Source organism: Sceloporus occidentalis, unplaced genomic scaffold (genome assembly GCF_023333645.1).
Source record: "Sceloporus occidentalis isolate IW3139 unplaced genomic scaffold, rSceOcc1.0.p SCAF_7, whole genome shotgun sequence".
NCBI classification, from domain to species: Eukaryota; Metazoa; Chordata; class Lepidosauria; order Squamata; family Phrynosomatidae; genus Sceloporus; species Sceloporus occidentalis.
In genome coordinates, this window is record NW_028316987.1 from 44,224,941 (window position 1) to 44,248,297 (window position 23,357).

General features: G+C 40.1%; 1 protein-coding gene across 4 annotated transcripts in view; it reads right to left on the minus strand.

The window, feature by feature from the left end:
* Window positions 1–23,357, minus strand: part of FYCO1 (FYVE and coiled-coil domain autophagy adaptor 1) — a 70,551-nt gene that overhangs the window by 33,451 nt on the left and 13,743 nt on the right. For 3 of the 4 annotated variants that reach the window (XM_089532790.1, XM_089532788.1, XM_089532789.1), the window contains 9 exons: window positions 18,180–18,286; window positions 16,564–16,707; window positions 15,906–15,999; window positions 12,884–15,514; window positions 10,901–10,993; window positions 7,561–7,679; window positions 6,543–6,710; window positions 3,502–3,651; window positions 965–1,152 (listed from right to left, as the gene is read on the minus strand). In XM_089532790.1, coding sequence (XP_089388916.1) covers window positions 965–1,152; window positions 3,502–3,651; window positions 6,543–6,710; window positions 7,561–7,679; window positions 10,901–10,993; window positions 12,884–15,514; window positions 15,906–15,999; window positions 16,564–16,707; window positions 18,180–18,286 — 3,694 coding nt within the window. The remainder of the gene's footprint in view (window positions 1–964; window positions 1,153–3,501; window positions 3,652–6,542; window positions 6,711–7,560; window positions 7,680–10,900; window positions 10,994–12,883; window positions 15,515–15,905; window positions 16,000–16,563; window positions 16,708–18,179; window positions 18,287–23,357) is intronic. The other variant, XM_089532791.1, reaches the window with a different exon arrangement.

Here is a 23,357-nt window from a genome sequence, read left to right on the forward strand (position 1 = left end):
ATGGTCACACTTCCCCTGTCGATGCCCAGATGGAGATATTCGACTAAGGTGACCATAATAGTCTCAACTCCGTATCCTGCCCTGAAGCCAGTTTGAAATGGGTCCAGATAATCGGCTTCATCCGAGACAGCCTGGAGCTGGAAGGCGACTGCCCTCTTGATCACTTTGCCCAAGAATGATAAAAGAGAGACCTGTCTGTAATTATTTCTCACCAGGGGATCGAGGGAGGGTTTTTTCAAAAGTGATCTAACAACTGCTTGCTTTAATTTTGATGGAAATCTCTCCCCCCCCCCCCCAGGGATGCATTTATTGTCGATTGTAATAATGCTTTTGTTACATCTCCTCCCTGGGCGGTCAACCATGATGGGCAAGGATGGAGGGGCATGTTGTCTTCCTGACACTTCCAAGGATCTTGTTCACTTCATCGGTATTTACAAACTCAAAATAATCCAGTCTAACAAAGTCCACAGAGTCACTGGACACCTCTCTTTCTGTTTCTGTTATAATGCCCACATCCAGATTGACCCTTATCTGAGAGATTTTGTCCACAAAAAAGTAATTAAAAGCATCAAAGCAGGCTTTAGTTGGTTCCAAAAGTAAGTTTAAGGTGGGAGGCAATTGGGTTAATTCTTTAACCACCCTAAACAGCTCTGCCGGACGAGACTATGCAGACACAATACATGCAGCATAGAAAGAATCCTTAGCTGCATCTATTGCCACTTCATAGGAATCTAAATAGTCTCTATGGCGTGTCTCGTCAGATAAGCATCCAGCTATTCTGGAATGTCACCTTCATAGTTGTCACAGCAATTTCCAATTTTCTCTTGTGTTTCTTGGCTGGACTAAGAAGCTCTACAATAATGGGCACTGTAAGCAGATGCAAGACTGGCATTTGATTGGAGATTTCCCAAAGTCCCTTGGATATTTCCTGGATAAATTACTTTTATGTATTGAAATGGCCTACCCATAACTCTCTGCACCAAGGACAATGGTGAAGCCAGTAGACTTGATGGTGGTTCTTCTTGGGTAACGTTTGATCCAGAGTCACTCGCTTTTTTAAAGCAGGCTCGGCAGCAGCGTTCTTTCCTGCCTGTCTGTTTTGACATAGCATAGTTGTTGCAGCAGTAGTAACAGAAGATGCGTCCACACAGTCTAGAAAAGTCATATATAATAAGGGGGGAAAGAGTTCCTCATGAAACTTGAAAATAAAGGCATTTAAGGGATACAATATTCAACATGCAGAAAGATTCACTTCTTGAAACTGTCACAGTGTTCAGATGTAATTTCCCTCTCTAGTCAATGGGACAAAAACATTAAACTAAGATTGGTTCCACAGGAGAGTTCCTTGGTGCTACAGGTGATCCAGTGGACCCAAGGTTTCAGGGTCAAAATATTAGGACTAACTGATCAACAGGGGCAATAACATCATTTCCCACCCTCTTCAGCCTTTTTTATTCCCACTAAATTCAGATGAAATCCTCTATGTATTTGATGAAGTGGAATGGATTTTCCCAGCAACAACATTTTGTTGTGTTGGACCACAAAATATTTCAAGGTAATTTGATCTTTAATGGGCAGTTACAACCCATTAGCTTTATAAAAGTTCTGCCCCAAGCTGCAATGAAAAATGCTACGACTAGTTTCTTGATATGGTTCAACACAGGGGCCTGCAGACTAGACACTCCTTGGCAGTGTACGGATGGATGGAGACTGTCACAAAAAGCACTTTAATTTCAAAATTCACTCCTTTGCTACTCAACACTGCCAAGCAAAAGATACCATGGATCTATCCATCCCCCCCCCCCCCGCTGCTTTTGACAGAGGTTTGTGTAAACAGAAAAAAATAATGTTTCTCTCCCTGTGTGTAGAGACAAGAAAGGTTTACATGATTAAGATGTTTTGTTATGCACTTTCAAGTCGACACCAACTTATGATAACCCTATCATAAGGGTTTCTTGGCAAAAATTCTTCAGAGGTGGTTTGCCATTATTTTCCTCTAAGGCTGAGAGAGAGTGTGACTTGCTCAAAGTCACCCAGTTGGTTTCTATGGCCAAGCAGGGATTTCAACCCTAATTTCCTGTCCTGGTCAACACTCAAACCATTGCACTACACTGGCTCTCTGATTAAGTTGACCTCATCTGAAATTTCCCCTACTGTAAAAGTCCAACATGACTGCATGATAAAAAAACTCCACTGGAAATACTCACATTCAGTGTGAAAAAAATGGTATTTTATTTTGTGTTCTGCACAATAACATTCATAAAACAATCTCCCCTCATACAAACACACATCTGCACAAATGCACACACTCTTTCAGGTAGGTACCAGTGAAAAATGCCAGGTTCTAGATTCTTAAAGAGGAATGAAATGCAATCATTGTACTATGACCAGGATAATCCATGGTGATATAAACTGTGCACAAGCTTTACCAGACTTAGACTACATCTGCACTGCAAAATTAATCTGGTGCCACAACAAACTACAGGTCCCAGAATTCCATAACACTGAGCTATGGCAGTTAAAGTGGCGTCAAACCAGATTCCTTCTGCAGTGTGGATGCAGCCTTAGTTAAGTCTGTCAACAAGTTAAAGCCTTTTTAGTTAAATAAGACCCATGACTTGACCTCTTATTCAATTAATTAAACCATTACAAGATTCAGTATACAAGGGATTTTCTGATATTTCATGAATCTTTCATCTTTACTAAATAAGTATTTATTATTGGGAAACTTAGGAAGAAAGCATTTGATGAGACCAAACATGTGTCAGAAAATGCTAGAGCAGAAGGCATGTATACATCAAATGCTTCAATTAAAATCAGAGTTACAACACAAGTTCCTAATATATGTTAAGTGTGATGATTAATAAGTGTTCCTTAACAGATGGATAACCTAACTTCACAGTCTTATCTCTGGGTTGGTTACATATTTTGACATTAGGACTGTCTACTCAGTTATCTAGAAAAATCCAGACCAATCAAATTTCCTTTCTGTTCTTTGTCTTCTCAGTCTTTCATGTTCTTAGTGCCTTTCCCTTTCACCATCTCCCGTCATTGCTGTGTAAATAGTGCTTTATGCTTTAATTTTATAAACCACAATATAAAAAGGATTTTTTTAATTAATATAGTTCTTGGAGTACTGTACAATGAGAATATATGCTAACAGCATGCTATGTGTTAACCATTAGTTCCTTGGATGATTTTGAATTCATCTGTGTGGCTAGTGCCTGCTCTGATGCAGATCACACTGATTATGTTTATGGTTGCTGTGGCCAACCTATCATCTGGTGGCCAACCTTCTAGTGATGGTTAGATTAGGCTGTGCCTCAAACAGCAGTCACAGAGATTACTGCTGTGGCTATGCTAGACATTTTACAAGTCTGACAGAACTTGTTAGAACTATATATGGGCAATATTTACATAGTGACTAGGGAAAACGCAATAGCTAGTGTATCTTGCTTGCCAAACATCACAGCTTACACACCTTTATCAAGTCAGACTGACCTGCAATGATGCCGACGACTCATCCAACCAAATTCCTTTTGACAATCTAGGCAGCTGCTTACTTCTGCATCACCAAGCCATCTTTGTTCTGCAGTGAGTTTCTGCTGGAACTCCAGAGCATCTGACTTCTGCCACAGGGCATCTTTGTCCCTTTCAAATGTAAACATAAAGAACAATATGATATCAGTGAATTAATATTATAAAAGTTCAGTTTGCAGCCCTCCTCTGTTAATGTCTTTATCATTTAATTTTGATAAATCCATATCTGAAACTCTAGCTCAGTACCCTATACACTTTCCTATACTCTTCTAAGACACCCTGCAGGTATTCTATATATGAAGCCCAAGAAATTAAAGAAGACTGTGTATGTGAATGCTGGTCCTTATCTGTGCACAAAATTCAATATGCCTTTTTTGATTACGTGCCTCCCTTGGGTGGCGGGGGGCTTGACTCTTTCTTCCAGTGTAATTTGCCCAGTCTAACACACTACCACATTGCTGTTTGTCCCACTGAACAAAAATTATGTGCCCTCATATGGTAACTATATATTTTTCACTGTGGGGTAAACAGTTTCAAGAAATGGGACAGGAATTCAAGCAGGAAATTACACTGCGGTGGGAGAAATTGAATATCATCTCTTATTGTGGTGCTTTCCCGCAGTTCCTTTCATGGCTGCTTTGATCTAAAAACATACACACATACAAACCCACAGGATGTCCTGAAACAGATTAATCTACATCTTGTCTTGTCTGGCTTTTTAAGTTCCACTCAAATGGATGGGACATAGAGTTGACACACATTATGGCAGGATGGGTAATTGGGCGTGTGTGAGAAATGTTCAATCCTATGACCCTCCTGCAAGCTCACCACTGCTCCCAGCACAACTAGAAGAGAAGTCACATCACTTCCAGTTTTGGTATTTGGCCAAGATACAGATTCTTCTCCAGCTTGTAGGGGGAAGGGTGGGCTAGGATAGTGGAAGGCAAGGAGATGTTTTTGTTATGTCTTGTACCATTTTCTTGGTTTTTTCCTCCAATTTCCCCCCTAATTTAGGAGAGACATTCAGAGCTCTCAAGCAGCCTGTGATCCACACTTACTTCACTCCTACATTATAGTAGTTAGATGCATATGCATGCAGAATTTGGAAAGGTTACTACATTCCCTACAATCTCACACCCATCATGATCATGCTAATGTGAAATACATCTTTCATAGTGCTTGCATCCTGATTCAGCATGCAACAAATAATTCCACATCCAATTAAATAAGTATGGAAGCCTTCAGATTTGTGAAAATTGCTAGGGAGAAAGTATATGCCTGTGAAAATTAAGGTGAACAATTGGGATAGAGATCCAAACTGATCATCTTTGCCGTGGGTTATTATACATTTATGTCTTCACATATGCAAGGTACACAAGTGCTGGGAAACTTTGGCTAAACACACAGTCCAAACACACTGAGATTCTAAGCTGAAGCAGAGGGACTGCCTGGTTTGTACTGATATGTAAGTCTTTATGCATGAATAGTGGGGTACAAAGTGAGCTTGGGGGAAAAAATTCAGACTATCAAGTATCATGCTTTTTCAGCTAGTATGGCCCAAGAGCCATGTATACATATATATAGATGGAAGAATTATTGTAAATGTATGCACAGATGTATTTGGGCCTTTTATGCTAGGTTAACACTATTCAAGAAGAATATTTCCTTGCAGTTTAAAATGCCAAGTGTGACCCACAAACCACAAGTCATAACAAGCCCAGCTAAAGCTGTCAAATATGTGGTAAATATTAGTTAACAAGTGTGGTGTGATGCTGCTGCAAAGGAATGGGTAACACTGCAGAGAATCCACTGTGGTTCCACAGCACAGAAAAAGAAAGAGGCTCTGGGTCTGCAAATAAAAATGCTTTTATCTTAAATGTGTTAGCAAGAGCAAGAAAGAAAGCTTATGATGATGTGGTGATACTGGTGCTGTGCTGATGTTATCATCTAATCAGATTTGTTTGTGCAAAAATAGGAGTAGCCTATTTTGGCTGCATGCCACCATCGAAATGGGGAGTCTGGTCTGCCTCCATTGTCATGACGGTAGTGAATACTATTTAAGGTACCTTTAACATTTAAACTAAACTTTAAACAGCATTGGCCACCATCTCAGCAACACCAGAACAGGCTGCCCCCATGGCCACCTCACTACCAGTGCAACTCTTTGTCTCAGAGCAAGACATGTGACAGACAAGATTGCCCCAGCTGGGCAAAAACAGAGGAAATGATGGCAGCAACTTCTTTTGTTTCAGGCAGCATGCCGTTGGTGCCTGGCCTCTCCCAGCCCCGCCAAATACTTTAAACTCCCTGTTTCTAGAAGCTTTCAGGAGTACCTATGATTCTGTATAGCAGTGGTTCCCAACCTGTGCTCCGAGGAGCCCTAAGGGCTCCTTGTGCACTTCCCAGGTGCTCTGTGGCTGCTCCGGGAAAATGAAATAAATAAAAATGGAATGAAATTAAAGAATTAAGATCCCCCCTTAATAACACTACTCCTAAACACCATTAACTTGTAAGACAGAGGGTAGACCTCTTGGGGGCCCTGGGATAGAAACTGATTCTAAATAGGGCTCTGCGAGTCAAAAAGTTTGGGAGCCCTTGATTTATAGCAAAAGTAAGGACCGTGTGTGTGTGTGTGTGTGTGTGTGTGTGTGTGTGTGTGCGTGCACAGACTTTTATGTTTCTTGGTTTTTCTCCGAAACCAGAAGTTAACTTCCAGTCACTCCTGCTAATTTTTTAAAAAATAAAATAAAACCCAATGCATTTTCAGCATAGGTCTAGACCCCGGGGGTTCTGAATGGCCAAATTTGACACCCATAACAAAATAAGTTTACCACTCTTGCATCAACTGAAACATCTAGGTGAATTTCACAAATCATCATAATCATTAGAAGGACAAATATCCTGAACAGTGCCCTAAAATATGGCTTTAGTTCTGCAATAGCAGATTCTAAAGATAAAAGGACATAATTTCCAGTCTATGCTAGAACACATCTGAAACCAACCTAAGAAGTTCAATCAACCGTTCTTCCAGGAACTGCTTTGTTCTTGTGAGGTCATCTACTTCGGCTAGTAACTTCTTCTCATTGCCATCATGGTCTGATCTCATCTTGTTCAGTTTATCACTAGAGTCTTGCACTAGCTCATGTGCTTTGTTGATTTCCTGCTGAGCCCTGTTTAAAAACATATTAGAAGTTCCTTATCTTTTTTGACATCAACATTATCTCAATTACTCCTATTTATAACATTGAAAATAATTTATAACAGCATTTATAACTATTTAAAACACAACTGATTCTAGTTCTCCATTTTCAAAGGCACATAGAATTTTAATTTTTATTCAGCAATGATGTCACACCACTATTTAAGTGCTGACTTTAGATTTTTAAAAATGCCACACAGATAATGTTTTTAGATTTCAGATACCGGTAAATATAAAATAAAGAACTTATGGAGGAAGGAATACAAAATGGAAAGCAGGAATCTACAGGTGGTTAAAGATGCCAACATGTTAATGAGAACATTCGCTATTCTCTGGCTCCTGAAGATAAGCTCAGATTAATCCACTACTCCCAATTTTTTGAACATCAATTTAAGGCCTGAGTGCATGCCCTGATTTGCTATATTCTACAGCTAATAAAGACAGCCTGCATGATGTAGTGGTTTGAGCACTGGACTACAACCTTGGGCAAGTCACATTCTCCCAGGCTCAGAGGAATGCAAAGGTAAACCTCTGAACAAATCTTGCCAAGAGAACTCAGTGATACGGTTGCCATTAGTCAGTATGACTAGAAGGCACATAACAATAACAAAACATCTTAACTGCCATAAATTGGAAATAATTTGAAGGCACACAACAACAGCCAAAAACCAATTCTTCTCGAGAAAAGTGTAATTGCAGAATTGGAGCGCAAGAAGAGCTGTACTTGATCAGATCAAAGTCCTGATCAAAGGCATCCTTACAGGTTTAAAAGAAAAATGTTAATATGGAAAAAGTCCATATAATGTAAGTGGATTTCTAACCTTTTCAGATCTTCTTTAAGTTGTGCTACTTCCTCATCTTTCTTTTGCTGGGCTATTTTGTACTCAGTTATCTGATCCATGGCAAGATCCAGTTCTGCACACAGGTCTTTTTTCACCGTCTAACAAAATAATTTTAAAAGAAAGGGGAGAATATAATAACAGGGCTACACATAGAGCTTTTAACCATCTATTCAGAATCTTGAATAAATTGGGGCGGGGGGGATTGCAGGAAGGCTGGATCACTCCAGGTGACATCCTAAGGAAGGTGACACCAGTGCTCCCCAAACACCTGCCTTTGGGCAGAAACAGGCTGTGGCATTCACTTGCACCTCTTTAAAAATGCAGGTGATCAGCAGAAGAGATAGAATCGTAGAATAATAGAGTTGGAAGAGACCGCAAGGGTCATCCAGTCCAACCCCCTGCCATGCAGGAAATCCAAATCAAAGCATCCCCAACAGATGGCCATCCAGCCTCTCTTTAAAGACCTCCAAGGAGGGAGATTCCACTATACTCCGAGGGAGTGTGTTCCAATGTCGGACAGCCCTTACTGTCAGGAAGTTCTTCCTAATGTTGAGGTGGAATCTCTTTAGCTGTAGCTTGCATCCATTGTTCCGGGTCCTAGTTTCTGGAACAGCAGAAAACAAGCTTGCTCCCACCTCAATATGACATCCCTTCAAATATTTAAACAGGGCTATCATATCACCTCTTAACCTTCTCTTCTCCAGGCTAAACATCCCCAGCTCCCTAAGTCTTTCCTCACAGGGCATGGTTTCCAGACCCTTCACCATTTTAGTCGCTCTCATTTGGACATGCTCCAGTTTCTCCACATCCTTTTTAAATTGTGGTACCCAGAACTGGAACTGGATATTCCAGGTGGGGCCTGGACCAGAGCAGAATAGAGTGGCACTATTATTTCCCTTGATCTAGACACTATACTTTTATTGATGCATGTTAGCATGTGAGATGATGTGAGTGGGGCAAGATGCAGTAGGAGGAGAAAAGAGAAGCCTCAGGGTTTTAGATTTTTTTTTAAAAAAATTAAATTTTAAAGAAATTTTTAATTTTTAGGGTTTCTGTTTGCACACCTGTAGGGAACATTCAGAGGGAGGCCCTGTTAACAGTGCAGCATTAAGCAAAAGTAGATTTGTAGATTTTCAGAAAGGCAACAGGTTTTTCATATCTTCCAAAAATGGCTGCCAATTAACATATAAGTATATAAGGTACAGTCGGCCCTCTCCTTACACAGGGATCCGTCTGCGTAAGGCGAATTCCGCCTATGTTCAAGCCCCATTGGAAACAATGGGGCTTGTGCGCGGCGGTGTGGCAGTGCCGTGGCGCGCGGGGCACAACGGGCGCACGCGCCCATTCAATTGAATGGGACGCGCTGCCCCTTCTGCCCTGCGTGCGCCCCACGGCTTGAGCGCATAAGCTCAGGTTCGCGTAAAGCGTACCTGTGTATGATGCGGGCGCGCTGTATATAATTATCTAAGTACAGTGATCATGGTGAAACTACAGAATCCAAGAGGTACGTACATGGACAGAGCCTTAAATTATGGAAATCCAGAGTATGGTTGATTGAATGCATGTTTAATTTTTGGCTTTTCAATTATTCATTTCCTGTTATAGATGGAATGGAAACAAAATTCAAAAAGGTCATGGGGTAGTTTATTTGATGTTGCATGAGGATCTCTCCTTAAAAAGTTATATGCTTACTATAGTAAGGAAGACCTTTTAAAAATTCTGTTAAGTGCGCACCAGTCTCTGTGGACAAAGAACTCACATTTGGATTCAGGACTTGTCTTAAACTGCCTTGGCTATAAACTGGGTGGCAATGGGTAATCCTTTGGCTGTAAGTGCACCTATGATCCCCCATTTTTTTGTTCCTGTGCCCCCAGATAGTTCTGGCTTGCATGATTCACCATTTAAACATAATCTCCTCATTCCTGTGGTTACTTCCAGTTTCTAAAAACCACCCTTCTATGGCCTAAAGAGGGCTGGGATAAGAATGCAGTCAGTTGTATTCACAGATTTTGTTAAACCCATGGATTGAAGCATCCATTGCTTGCACGTGTGTGTGTGTGTGTGTGTATTACAAAAAGCAAACTTTAATTTTGCCTTTTAACATAAGAAACACAATTTTACTATACCACTGTATTTAATGGGCCTTGAATAATCCATGTATTTTGGTATCCATGGGAATGGGGATGGTCCTGGAACTACTGTAACCTCCATCAGATACTAAGGACTCACTGTATGTCTAAACAGTAAATTTTGCTCATAGATGCATCTGGAGGGTCCAATTTGCAACTGAAGAGGGATTTTTGAAGCGGAGGTATCGGAGGTGGTAAAAATGCCTCCCTGGCCTGTAGAAGTTGCCAATCCCTGCTATAATTTAGAGTTACCATACATCCTCTTTTCCTGGACATGTCTGTCCAAGGGGCTTTTAAAAATGTCCAGGTTATCATACAAGGTCTCTCCCACCTCTGAAATTTAGAAGTAAACATCCTCTGTGAGTCTAACTATTGTGAATCTATGGGACAAAATGAAGTGGCATATAGAAAATATCCTATTCTAGCTTGTGAATTTAATGTCACCTCTCTGCACTAATGGAACTCACAAAGAGAGGTGGGAGGGAGAAAGGAGAATGGCAGCGACAACAGTTTGGCAAGTAAGGAGCTATTGCATGGTATGGAGTAGCTTTAGGCTTCTTCCCTCTCCTCTGGAATGTATTTACTCTGGATGTTTATGCTCCTTCCTCTTCTCCCTTTTCCAGACCTTCCATCCATTGTCCCTTTCCTGTCCATAGCTCTTCTTTTTCATCCCCACTTCCCTGCTACTGCCCTAACTTGCAGGGTTGTTGTAGGAACCTGCAATGCTGGACTAGTAGATGAGTAGGTACAAAATCTGGGCCTCTAATCCCAGGTTGCATTGGGATAAAGCTGGGGTAACCAGATCATTGTTGATCTATACATTGCTAAATAATCCATTAAAAGTGTTGCCATTTCAATACAATGAATGTTAGGAATACTTCTACTAGCAGTTATCACAGCTTATATAGTAGGGATGTCACCATAAGCCAGAACTGAAAGCTTTTTTGTTCCAGGTGGGAAATGTGGGAGGCTTAAATCTCCACCAGCATTTGATGGTCCAAATCCAAATTGGGTACCACACAATTGAGAGTTAAAAAACCCAAGCATACACAAGTGATCCTGAACTATATGCTACATATAGTTTGCCACACAAAAAGAGCTATCTGATAGCCCATGTGTTAGACTGATGCAAATGCACATTGCTCCAATGCTTCAGAGTGTTATTTGTTCCAATTAGATATATGACCAACCTGCATCTCTTTGAGTGCTTCTTCAGCAATGTGTGATTGCTGGCTCTTCGCCTCAAGTTCCTGTTTTAATTGTTCACATTCTTCATTGATAGCCTGGTAGGAAACATTAAACACCCACTGGTATTGTTTAAAAAGAGATACTATCAATTTTTTTCAAAGGTTATGTGATTCATTTGCTGAAGTTAGGGATCAACCACAAAGTACACCATTAGATTAAGGAAGGCGGGGGCATAATGAAACTGTGACAAAAGAGAGATTTAGTATGTATTTAAATGGTGCACAATGGGACAGGAGTGGGAAAAGATTTGTATTATACAGCCATCTAGCCCTCAGTGACATCTGTGTTATTTTCATAATGTAATATAGGAATCCAAAAATTATCAGCAAATGAAAGAAAGCCAAAGGTCTGGGTGGGGGAGAGGAAATATTCTAGCCATCCACTTGACATACTTGTATGGAGAACAAATCTAATTAATGCTACTCACAAAAGTCCAACATGCATAGAGCAAAATGGGCAAAACTTACAAAAGTTACAGCATAGAAGACTACTAATGGTATGGCAGTATTTAGACCTTACATAGGAAAAACCCTGCATCTAGATCTATCCGGTCCAGCGTTGTGACTTCAATGATAGTGACCCACATGCTTCAGTAAAGCTCACTTAGTAGTCTATGGCAGAAAAAAACAATCCTTTCATTTGTCTCCCAAGATCTGTAATCAGAGGCATGTAGTCTCTTGAACACAGATATTTAAACCAGTGGTTGTTAGACTTATCTTCACTGATTATGCCTAATCTCCTTTTAAAACCATATGTCAATAAATCCTACACCTTATTCTCTGTCCTGTACCCAATTAACAATCAATGCCAACAGATGAACCTGAGTTATATTATAACATGAGGGAGAAACAGCAAACCCTTCCTAGTCAATGGTCTTGGTTTAATGAAGAAAGATATGAATGAATGTTTATGCTGTCTACTTGGCCCTGTCTCCATGGCATAAGTGCTCAAATCTGATTGTCTGTAATTAAGTCTATGGCCTGTTACAGACAGCCAAAATAAAGCTGCTTCAAGTCACAGTGTAGGTATGGTGTTTCAATGATGCATGCGTCCCAAGAGTCCAGAAGTCACACCAAAGCCACACTCCAGCCCTAAGGATTGGAGCATGGCTTTGGTGTAGCTTCTGGACTCTTAGGACGCATGCATCATTGAAACACCATACCTCCACTGTGACTCGAAGCAGCTTTATTTTGGCTGTCTGTAACAGGCCTATCTTTCTATTTCATCCAAACTAGGAGACATCATGGTTCCAATTTCACAACAAGCCAGGATAGTAAAGCAACTTTAAAACATATTTCCAAGTCCATAGTCTTCTTGGGAGAGCAAAACAGGAAATTATGATTAATTATAGGTTTCCTGGTTTCACTGCTTGTGCTGTGAAGAGTGTAGTAAAGGTGGTGCAGGCACAGTCAAAAGCCTTATTATACATAAATTATGATTATCTGAACTGGGCTAGTTTCTTCATTGTCATGTTTCTTAAGTGCATAGTTTTTGCTCTGGCTAGAATTAGTGGAAGCAGGATAACCCTGCAGGCTTGACTTCCCTAGCTACCCCAGAGCAAAAATTATCTTCTTTCCCTGAGATTACTTTCTGTCTTTGCAGTTAATCACTACTATGCTGCAAGTTATGCTCCAGCAAGAATGGGCAATGCTGTGGCTTTCAGGGATTCTGTGTCTACCTGAGATCTTCCTCCATTATTACCTCTAATCAGTCACTGGAATCCTAGTTATGGCTATTCAAAAGTAAAACCAACTACATTCAATGGAACCCAATCTTTCCTTCTTTTTAATGTGGAGTGTGTGCACGTGTGTGCGCGCACACACACCTTGGGCTGCCCAGGATCCCCGGCTTTCAAAAAGTTGTCTACCCCAGTGTACAGAATCCTTGTCTTACTTCATCACAGAAGAATCTGATGTTCACATTACCTTAAATTTTGTTTGATAGTTTATAATTTCTGTGCTCAGCTGAAATTTGACTGCAGATACCTCCTCTCTGCTGGTCTCTTGAAAACTCTGGGCCTGTCGCTCTGCGATCTCTAGCTGAGTTTGCAGGTCAGGTACAGTGGCAGCACAAAGCTCAGAATCCTCCAGTTTCTCTTTCAGGGCCTGTTTTTCCTGAGTGAGCCTTGAGAGCTCATACTGCAGTTCCTCTCGTTCTTTGGCTGCACTTTCTCTGGTAGCGCTGAATTCTTTTATGAGCTGGGACAGCTTCTCTTCTGCTTCTGCTTTTTCAGATGTCAGAGTGCAAATCTGAATGCCAAGCTCAGCCATTTCAGTGTTGGTCCTGTGGAGAAGGTCTTTGATCTCCATATTTTCCAGGTTAACAGTTTCTAAACACAGCTTGGCCTTGGACAATTCATCTGTGAGGCATAGAAAGCTCTTCTCCAGTTCAGCCTTCTGATGGGCTTCCTGGTCCCTCTCTTTTTTCAGCCCTTCCTCCTGCTCCTGACACTGAAGCAGTTCCTGCACATGGTTTCTGTTGAGCATTTCATTCTGTTCCTTCAGCTGCTGGGCCAGTGACTTTTGCTCACTTAGGATTGTCCCATGGACAACCAATTTGCCTTGCAGTTTCTCCTTCTCTGCAATTGTTTGCCTAAACTTAGCCTGAAGGTCTATAATTTCCTCCTGAAGCCTAGCTACCTCTGCCTGGTTGATATGCAGCTGTTCCTCAGACAGAGCCAATCTGGAAGCCAGATCTTTTGATCTTCTCTCTTGAGAGGTTGCTTGTTCCAGCTGGGCTTTCTCCACAGATGTCCTTTCAGAAGTAATGGATTCAATCACCTTTGTTTGATGAAGACAAGTTTTTTCAATATCTGCTTTTTCTGTTTCAAGGGTTTCCACTTTTTTCCTGTACCTCTCAGCTTGTCCTTGAAGCTGCCTGCATTGGCTCTCCAGCCACTGCAATGCTTCATCTTTCTCTCTGAGGAGTAACTGCAAAGTTTCTTCATTCTTCCTTGAAGAAGACAAATTCTTTTCCATTTGCAGACAATGCTCTTTGGTATGCTGGAGCTTAGCTTCAAGTACATTTAAGGACTCCTTGGTAGTTTCTTCACTCTGTTTCAGTTCTTGGTAGTCAGTCTGCAAAGTATTCATCTTTTCTTCCAGAGCTTGGTTTTGCCTTGTGGCATTCCGCAAGTTTTCATCCAGCAGCTTGTTTTCTTCCCGAAGCCTTTTCTCCTTTTCATCCACAGACACTACAGCATCGTCTATCTGACTTTGGAGCTGTTTCTCAGAGGCTCTCAGCCTCGCAACTTCAGATTCTAAAGAGGATTTAGATGCTTCCAGTTCTCTCCACTTCTCTTCTAACTTCTGATTGGTTTGTTGCAACTTTACATTCTGGGACTTGAGTTTCTCATTTCCTTTGGAGATGTTTCTCAATGAGGACCTCTGCTCGCTTGCCTCTTGTTCCATTCTTTCTACTGTTTTTCTGAGAGAGTCTCTTTCAGAAACAAGTTCTCTGTTTTGTTCCTCTAAGCTCTTAACTCTCTGACTTAGTTCTGATAGCTGAATTTCCAGCAATACAAGGTGTTCCATTGTGTTTTTTACTTCTTGTTCCATTCTTGTTTTTGTATGGTTGAATGATTCCTCATGTTCTGCTTTCTCTTCCCTTTCCTCCTCAAGTTTTTTACCCAATGATTTTATACATTCCAATGAATCTTTCAACTGGATTTGAAGACCAGCTGCTTCTTTGTCTTTTGCTGCTAGCTCTTTCTCAAGTATAGCTCTTTCAGTTGCCATGGTTTCCAGTTTAATACTCAGTTTTTCAGATTCTTCACTGGAGCTGGTGGTGAGGTTTTCCAACTTCAGTTCAAACTCTTTCTGAGCATCCTCTTTCAAATGGAGTTCCTCTTCCATAGCTTTAAGCTGAGAAAGGTGCTTGTCATTTAGCTTCCAGGCATCAGCCTTTTCCTGTTCTGCCATTTGAAGCTTCTTTAGCAACTCTTCAACTTTCAGTGCAGACTCATATTGACTTATAGTTTGTTGCCCCTTTTCATTCAGGAGGGCATTGGCTTTGTCTATGAGCTCCTCATTCTTCTGTTCTGCTGACTTCAGATTGGCCATAAGCTCACTGATGCAGATGTCCTTCATGGTCATTGAAGTCCTGGTGTTTTCCAGCTCTTGATTAAGGAGAAGTAGCTTTGAGTCAGAGTCCCTTTTGCTAGCCTCCATCTCTTCCAGCCTTCCAAAATATTCTTTCTGCTTCTCAGCAGCATTCAGTTCTAATGCCTGCAGACATTTCTGCAGGTCCTGCACAGTACCCTGAGTGCAATAAGAGATCTCACGTTGTTTCTCTAGCTCTTCAAGCATCTTTGTTAGCCTGGAGTTCTCCTCATTTATACGGTCACTCTTCTCCCTTTCTGTATGTGCTTGCTGTTGCTCAAAACTGATGGCTGTCTGGAGCTCCTGGTTCTCCTTTTCCAGATGCTGAATCCGATCCTGAAGTTCCTTTTGCCGCAGTTCTGCCTGGTCAAGCTCTGTGTGCAACTCATCTAGGCCCTCAAGGGATTCATTATTTAAAAAGTTATTCCCATTGGGACTGGAAGGAATCTCTTGTGCCTAAGAAGAACAGGAGAAAAATTAAGCATTTTAATTAGTAAAATGGCTGCCTCTTTTAAAGCAAGCATTTTGAAAACGTCCCAGATTATTATACAGAAGCAATTTTTATTATATATAAAGAGCAAGAAAACTCTTGTAACCAGATCAACAAGATTCTTGTTTATTTAATATTCCAGTGATAAGAAAGCAAATGGCGAACACACAGTGAGTTCAGATAATCAAGGTGTTGTACAAGAAAGAGAAGAGATTGTGATTGTACTGTAATTCTCCCCTTTTAATAATCTAATTGTGATGGTCCATAACTATGAGGCTATACACAAGAAGGTCTGCCAAGAGCACCTGCCACTTATGAGGAAACGTTACTCACACACTCCTTTGTTAACACAGTTACCTGCAGATAGTTGCTCACCAAGCTGCTCATACTCGAACTGCGGCTTGGAGGTTTCCACAGGTAAGCTGAGGGGCCAAGTGAAGATAATGTTCTCCTAAAAATAAAAAAGTGACTTTTTTGTTTCTAGTAAATGACATTGTTATTTGCAATTACTATCTCACTGGACAAAATGAATCCACATCTACATCCACTATAAAGCTTGTGTGTACTTGGCAGTATGAATTGTCTAAAGTACTTGATCACTTGTGTTGTCTATTAACCTAAGAGAAATTAGGACTCACTAAATAGTGTGTTATAGCTTTACTTTCTATGTAAGTGAATACTCCTTGTTCAGAGCACTCTATAATGAGGCAAAGTGGAACTCATCTACCTTTCAGTCATCACATATTCTTCTTCATGGACTCTGTGAATCACACAAATGGACATAAGCCCAATTGTGTGAATTTACAGATGATCACTTAAAGACCCACATTGATAGGTAAGCAATCTCTTCTTATGAATCAAATGACCTGGTACAGAAAATAACATCACAATGTAGGATAAGACACTTCCAAAAATCCATGATTAAAAAACAGTAATGTGTTAAAAATGACAACATATTTTATACAGAGGCTACAGAAGATTGTTCAGTGCCACAACAGTATCTGGTTTATATTACCTGGCAAAAGTGGGCCATGCTGAATCTAAGTCATAGCCTCTAGATGCCAAATCAAATTGAACTTCAGTTAATTCATAGAGGTGACCAACGATATCAGAACTCATTTTGGGATTGAGAAAAGGACTTCTTGCATAGTACCAGTCACTAAAGAAATGAGGATTGCAAAAAGTAAGTAAAAGCAGCTCATCTTTATGGTTCACAACATGATAAATGGTAACAAAAGGACTATCACATTGTTGTTTTCTAGTACATTTCAGAAATGCTATGCAGTTTTAAAGAAACCTATCAGTCAAACTGTCTGCTTTGAACAGCCTTGTTGGTAGATCTCTGTGACAAAACAAGACCACTCTCCATAAAGAATACCTACAGAATACCTACAGCTGTAAATGAATCCCACTGAAAAGAATAACATAGATTTTAAAAGAACCCTCCTATATGTATCACTTCAGAAATAAGTCTCACTGAGTTGAATAGAATTTGCTCTCAGGTAAAGGTGTACAGTGTGTATTGGACAATGGCTCTGGAGATCAGGGTTCAATTTCCAGATTGACCATGAAACTCTCTGGGTGGCCTTAGGCAAGTCACATGCTCTCAGCCACAGGGAAAAGCAATGGCAAACTTCCTTTGAACAAATCTTGCCAAGAAAAGCCAATGAAAGGTTCACCTTAGGGTCACTGTAAGTTGGAAACTTGAAAGCATACAACAACGATGTACAGGATTTCAAACTTAAACTGCAATCTTTAATGAAACAGAGGATGAGGAGAAACTGGGAGGGGGATTGGGTGCTATCAGAGTTTTTTTTAACTGAGGTGTGCCTATACAGTATGCCGTTGGTATCCACTGAGGTTTGATTTCAGGTCCCATGTGGATATCAAAATCCATGGATGCTGAAGTCCATGGAGTACAATGGAGTAGTAAAATGGTGTCCCTCATATAAAATGGCAAAATCAAGATTTGCTTTTAGGAATATATATATATATATATATATATATATGCCATGAATATGGAGGGCCAACTGTATATACTAAATAAAACATCAATTCTCCAAGGGAGACTTTGTTTGCCTCCACGACTTTATGCCAACAGGCAGACATTTCTATTATTGGAGGCCTTAACCTACAAGTTAAGGAGCCCTGGTGGCGTAGTGGTTAAATGCCTGTACTGCAGCCATTCACTCAAAACCACAAGGTTGCGAGTTCAAGACCAGCAAAAGGGCCCAAGCTCGACTCAGGCTTGCATCCTTCCGAGGTCGCTAAAATGAGTACCCAGACTGTTGGGGGCAAATTAGCTTACTTGCTAATTAGCTTACTTGCTGTTCACCGCTATGATCTTTGGAATAGCGGTATATAAATAAAACAAAACAAAAAAACAAAACAAACAAGTTGATCTGTGAATCTACTGAAATTACTTGGATATTGTTTTTATTGTTTTTGTTAATGCTTGAGTGTTGATACTTGTTTTTAAGCTTTTACTGGCTCAATATTGTGGTTTAGTTCTATCACATGTTTTACTGGGATGATACTACTGTTAGCCATCTTGAGCAGCAGTTAGAAAGACTGAATATACATTTAACAAACAAAAGAAATCAAATATATAAAAGAGCAAAGGGCATTTACCTTGTAACTTTGGTATTCATAAAACACTGTTGTAAAGTATCTGCAAGTCTTTGGTGCACTAAGGAGTAACGGAGAAATGCCCTTCCCTTGCCAAGGGAAGTTCTGAGCTAGAAAAAGAGAACAATCACAAACAAAGAAGTAATACATTTTGAGGAGCATGTGCATGACTCAATCATCTGCAAAACTAGAGTTTACCATTAACCATCAGCAGAAAATATTACTTTTTTTGTACTATCATTCACAGAATCCTCCAGCTAACATGTGGCCATGTCTAAAAAGATCTTTAAAAGTAAGTTTTCCAAGATGTGGTGTTCTCTTATTTTATATAGACTAGTCCACAGTTGCGACACTACCACTGAACTCAAATCAGGCCCTTTTTAAATAGAGGGATCACTTGCTTGGGTTTCATACATGAAACGCAATCAACATTTACAAACAAACAGTGCGGTAACTCATGGTGTCACCCTCCACACACACACACACACATTGATCCCCTCCCATACCACACCATACAGAATCCTTGGTAATGTTTTTGTACTAAAGTTACCCATAAATTGTAATTCCTCTATATCACTGGACATAATGATAATACAGTCGGCCCTTCTTATACACGGATTTTTTATATACGGATTCAAGCATACATGGTTTGAAAATGTTCCAAAAAAGTATAAATTTCAAATATCAAACCTTGATTTTCCATTTTTTATAAGGGACATCATTTTGCTATGTCATACACGGATTTTGTTATCCATGGGGGATCTCAGAACCAAACCCCAGCGTATAACAAGGGTCTACTGTAGTCAACTAGCAAAATTAAAATTACCGCAGGCCCTTGGTATCTGCAGGGATTTGGTTCCAGGACCCCCCCATGGATACCAAAATCCATAGAAGCTCAAGTTCTATTATGTACAATGGCATAGTAAAAATGGTGTCAATTACATAAAATGGCAAAATCAAGGTTTGCTTTTTTGGAATTTATTTATTTTTGGAATATTTCCAATCTGTGGATGGTTGAATTCATGGATAAAATATCCCGTGGTTATGGAGGGCTGATTGTATACCTTTAAATTACAGTATCATATGCACATTTATTTACACATGCAAAGCTTCATGTGCTTAAAGTGAAAATTTTAAAAGGTATTTAATTTAAAAAACATATTAAAACTTTGAAATGTTAATCAAAAAACCCTGGAGCCTCTCCTTTCTCCTTCCACTGAGCTTCACCCCGCTCACCCCATCTCTTCCATGTTTTAAAGAAATGTCACACCCCGCACCCACTAGTGACACCACTATACAATATGCTGGATATTGCTAATTGTTGTATCAGATTCTGTGTGTGTATGTTTTAATCATATATTTTATTTTAATCATACTTTTTTGGACTATAATTTCTACAATCCCAAAGATTGGTCACATTGACTGTGGGATTCTGGGAGCTGTAGTCCAAAAATAAATTCCCCAAGTTTTGAATAGTATTTTCTATATAGAAAGTATTTTCATCTGGTGCCCAAAGCTCTTTTATTAAATTAATAATAATAGTGCACAGCAGGCTATTATTTGTATATTTATTCAGTGACCATAAATCTCCATAATATCTGTGTCCCCCTACTACAAATGTAATGACTGAAAAATGGTAATTCATCTAAGACTTTCTTGGGCTCACGTTTGAAGGAGGGACTTTCATTCTGTTAGCTCATTTTCTTAGCTACTATACTGCTCTAGCTCTTTGTCCTTATCCCTTCCTAAGCTGGTATCACCATGATATTCTAACTCCTGTTTGTGTGCACAAGATCTAACTCTTCATAAGAGACTTAGCAAACATGTCTCTTAACTTCTTTGAAGCATCTTGTTAACTAATCAAATCAACTGATTAACAGCAAGGGTCTGATAAAGAATTTTCAAGGGATTGTGCCTTATTATCCTATTTTGAATTTCAAAAGGCTGAGACAGGGAGCAATTTTAAGATGAAACAAACCAGAAGTCAAGTTGCTGGTGTATTTCACCCAATTCCAGGTGTTATGCTTTAAGAAGAACAGTGACAAACTAGTGCCCATTTAGAAGAAGGTGGCCAGATGGAGAGAGTTTAGAAACCAGTGAGTGTCAAAGGGCTGAATATTTTTATCCTGCAGAAAAGATTAAGGAAAGCCATGATAGTTGTCTTAAAATATCTTTAGAGTTGCCATGCAGAAAATAGGTCAGATGTACCCATTTGCTCCAAGTCTAGAATTAATAGGTCAAAATGAGATCTTGGCTGGATGTTAGAAGACTCTTCTTAGGCTGCATCCGCACTGCAGAAATAACCCAGTTTGGCATTACTTTTACTAACATGGCTCGGTGCTATGGAATTCTGGGAATTATAGTTTTCCATGGCACCACAGCTATCTGATAGAGAAGGCTAAATGTCTCACAAAACTGGCTTAGAGAATTCCCAGAATTCAATAGCATAAAACTATGGCAGTTAAAGTGGTGTCAAATGGGATTATTTGTACATTGCGGATGCAGCCCTGATGGTAGGATCTGTTCAACAGTGGAACATACTTGCTTGAGGAGACAGTCAGCTTCCCTTTAGAGGAGATTTTTAAGTACAAGCTGATTGAAGGCTGTCAGGGTTATTGTAATTGCAAGATTTCTGCCTTAAACAGGTACTAGATCAGATGAGTTCCAAAATATCTTTCCAATTCTAAAACCCATTCTGTGATATGTTATGATCTGATCTGATTCTAAACCCTGACAGGCTATTTGTCTGGAGTAAAATACAAGCCTCTAAGAGAATAAATAAATAAATTCAAATCTGGTATATTCTGCCATCTGCAGGCCCATCACTGAGTCTACAATTTGAAAAACTAGTTTGAATGAAGAGAAGTGAAGCTGTCAATAGGAACTAGCAGGCTATCAGGCAAGAGAGAAGATCAGACAAAATTTTCATGTGAACCAGGATAGGCAGAAGGCCATTGTTCCAATGCAGGAACATGGGTGTTATTGTTATGTGCCTTCAATTCCAGCTTATGGAGATAGGGTTTTCTCAGCAAGATTTACTCAGAGGAAATTTATCATTGCCTTCCTCTACAGCTGAGAGTGTGACTTTCCCAAGGTCACTAATGGTTTCCATGGTTGAGCGGGAATATGAATTCTAATCATCTGGAATCCTAGACCAGTACTCAAATCACTACACTGCACTGGCTCTTGCTGGAACATGGGGCCAGTCAATAAAGCAAACGGGCACCAAGCAAACTCTACTCTGCAAAACACAGAACTAATTGTGCTACAAATTCAACAGTTATAAGAAAGAAAGGCTTTAAAAGAAAGGTAGGCTAGTTCACAGAGAAAGGGTCTGTCATGGAAAACTAGGTGTGCTAATTAAATGATGCCATAAGCTTCAGAGGTAATATGTCATGATACCCACTTACTTGGGGCCTGTCATAACCTACCCTGGATGAATCCCATGAAGAGCAGGAAGATGCCATAATTAATTCCATGAATGGCCCAGTTGAGAAGGAGGAAAAGGCAGTGTGCCTGGAAGCTGATTAGAATGCTTGCTGTGAGTCTGCAGAACTAGCAGAGACCACAGACAGCGAAGAAAGCATGTACCTGTCCTTCAGTGAATGCAGGGCACATTGCCACACCCAACTCAGATTAAATACTAAATACCCAACTGGCAGACCTTTACTCTGGTCCAATGTAACTCTTCTCATAATAGAAATTATAATGTCTCAAGAGCGTCTCTTCCCTGGTTGTACTTACAAAGGCTTACATAGCCTTGTCTGCATGTCCAGACTGACACTTCCCTACGTTTGCAGTTCTTCTATCCCTATATGTATCCATTTCTTCCAGCAGCTGCACACTTTCTCCTTTTCTATTCCAAATGCACAGAACTGAGTTGCAGGACATCAGCTTGAATGCCTTTTTCACATCTGTCAGATATCACCTCAGAGTCTACTTTCTCTGTGAATTCTTTGGCAGACCTATTCAATAGAAAAATAACCTACTGCAACCTTTCACCTCCATCATCCTCACAGCTATGATCATACTAGCCATGGTCACTGGAGTTGCAGTCTAACACCTCTTGAAGGTAACTGATTGGAGAAAGTTGATTTGCAGCAGCTAACTGTGTTATCACTAAAAGAGTTGCTCATTTTTTCCCTATTTGACCCATTTCCCTCTCCTGAATTTGGGCACAGACCTCTGCTTTTGTACTTTGAACAGGCATTGTGTACAACACAGTTAGCCCTGGGTTTTGTGGGTTTTTTTAGGCCATGTAGCTGTGTCAGCCCTGGTTAGTACTTGGATGGGAGATCACCAATGAATGCCAGGTGCTGTAGGCTATACTTCAGAGGAAGGAAGTGGCAAAACTACCTCTGAGTATTTCTTGCCTAAGAAAACTCTATGAAATTCCTGAAGGTCACGATAAGTCATTAGGCAACCTGAAGGCATATATATATTGATAGAGCTGAGAAATCTGTAATTCTCCAGATATTGACAAAGTGATACTCTCATCAGACCTCAGCATTGGCCAAGCTGGGGAAGCTGATGGGAATTTGAACTGACCGCTGCCCAGGACTTTTTCACGCCACAATTCTAGGTCTATGATTCCACTTTCTGTCGTGGCTTCATTCTTTGGAATCCTATGATTGGTATTGTGTTGAGGCACTACAGTTCTCTGGCTTAGAATTCTAAACATCCCTCCCTAAACTGCAAATACCAGGAGTCCATAGGATGGAACTATAACAACTAAAGTACAATCACAGCAATAAAATTATGTACTGTGAGTAGTCTTCTGGTGGACCACCATTCCCTTGTCTTGTGTTTTAGCATGGATAATTAACACACTCCCTGTCAATGTGGCAACCATTCATTTTGACAAGAATTGAGTTTCCCAGGATCCTTCTTTTACTACACCCCTATCTTTTATTCCAAGCTTACTTTCAAGCCCATGGGTTTTTCTAGAGAAACTTCCTTTATTTTGTCTCAATTGTGTTTCAAACAGGAAAGAGGGTCTAACAATTATTCATGAATTAAGGATGCTCATAATGAGTCAAAGTGGGAAATAGTCCCTAGCACACGACATATGTTTAATATAAACAGTCTTACAAGAGTAATGCCTGTTCAATACATATGATTTGAGATGGTCTAATAATGTGATGGATAGGCTATGTGACACACACAAAATATAATGGGAGG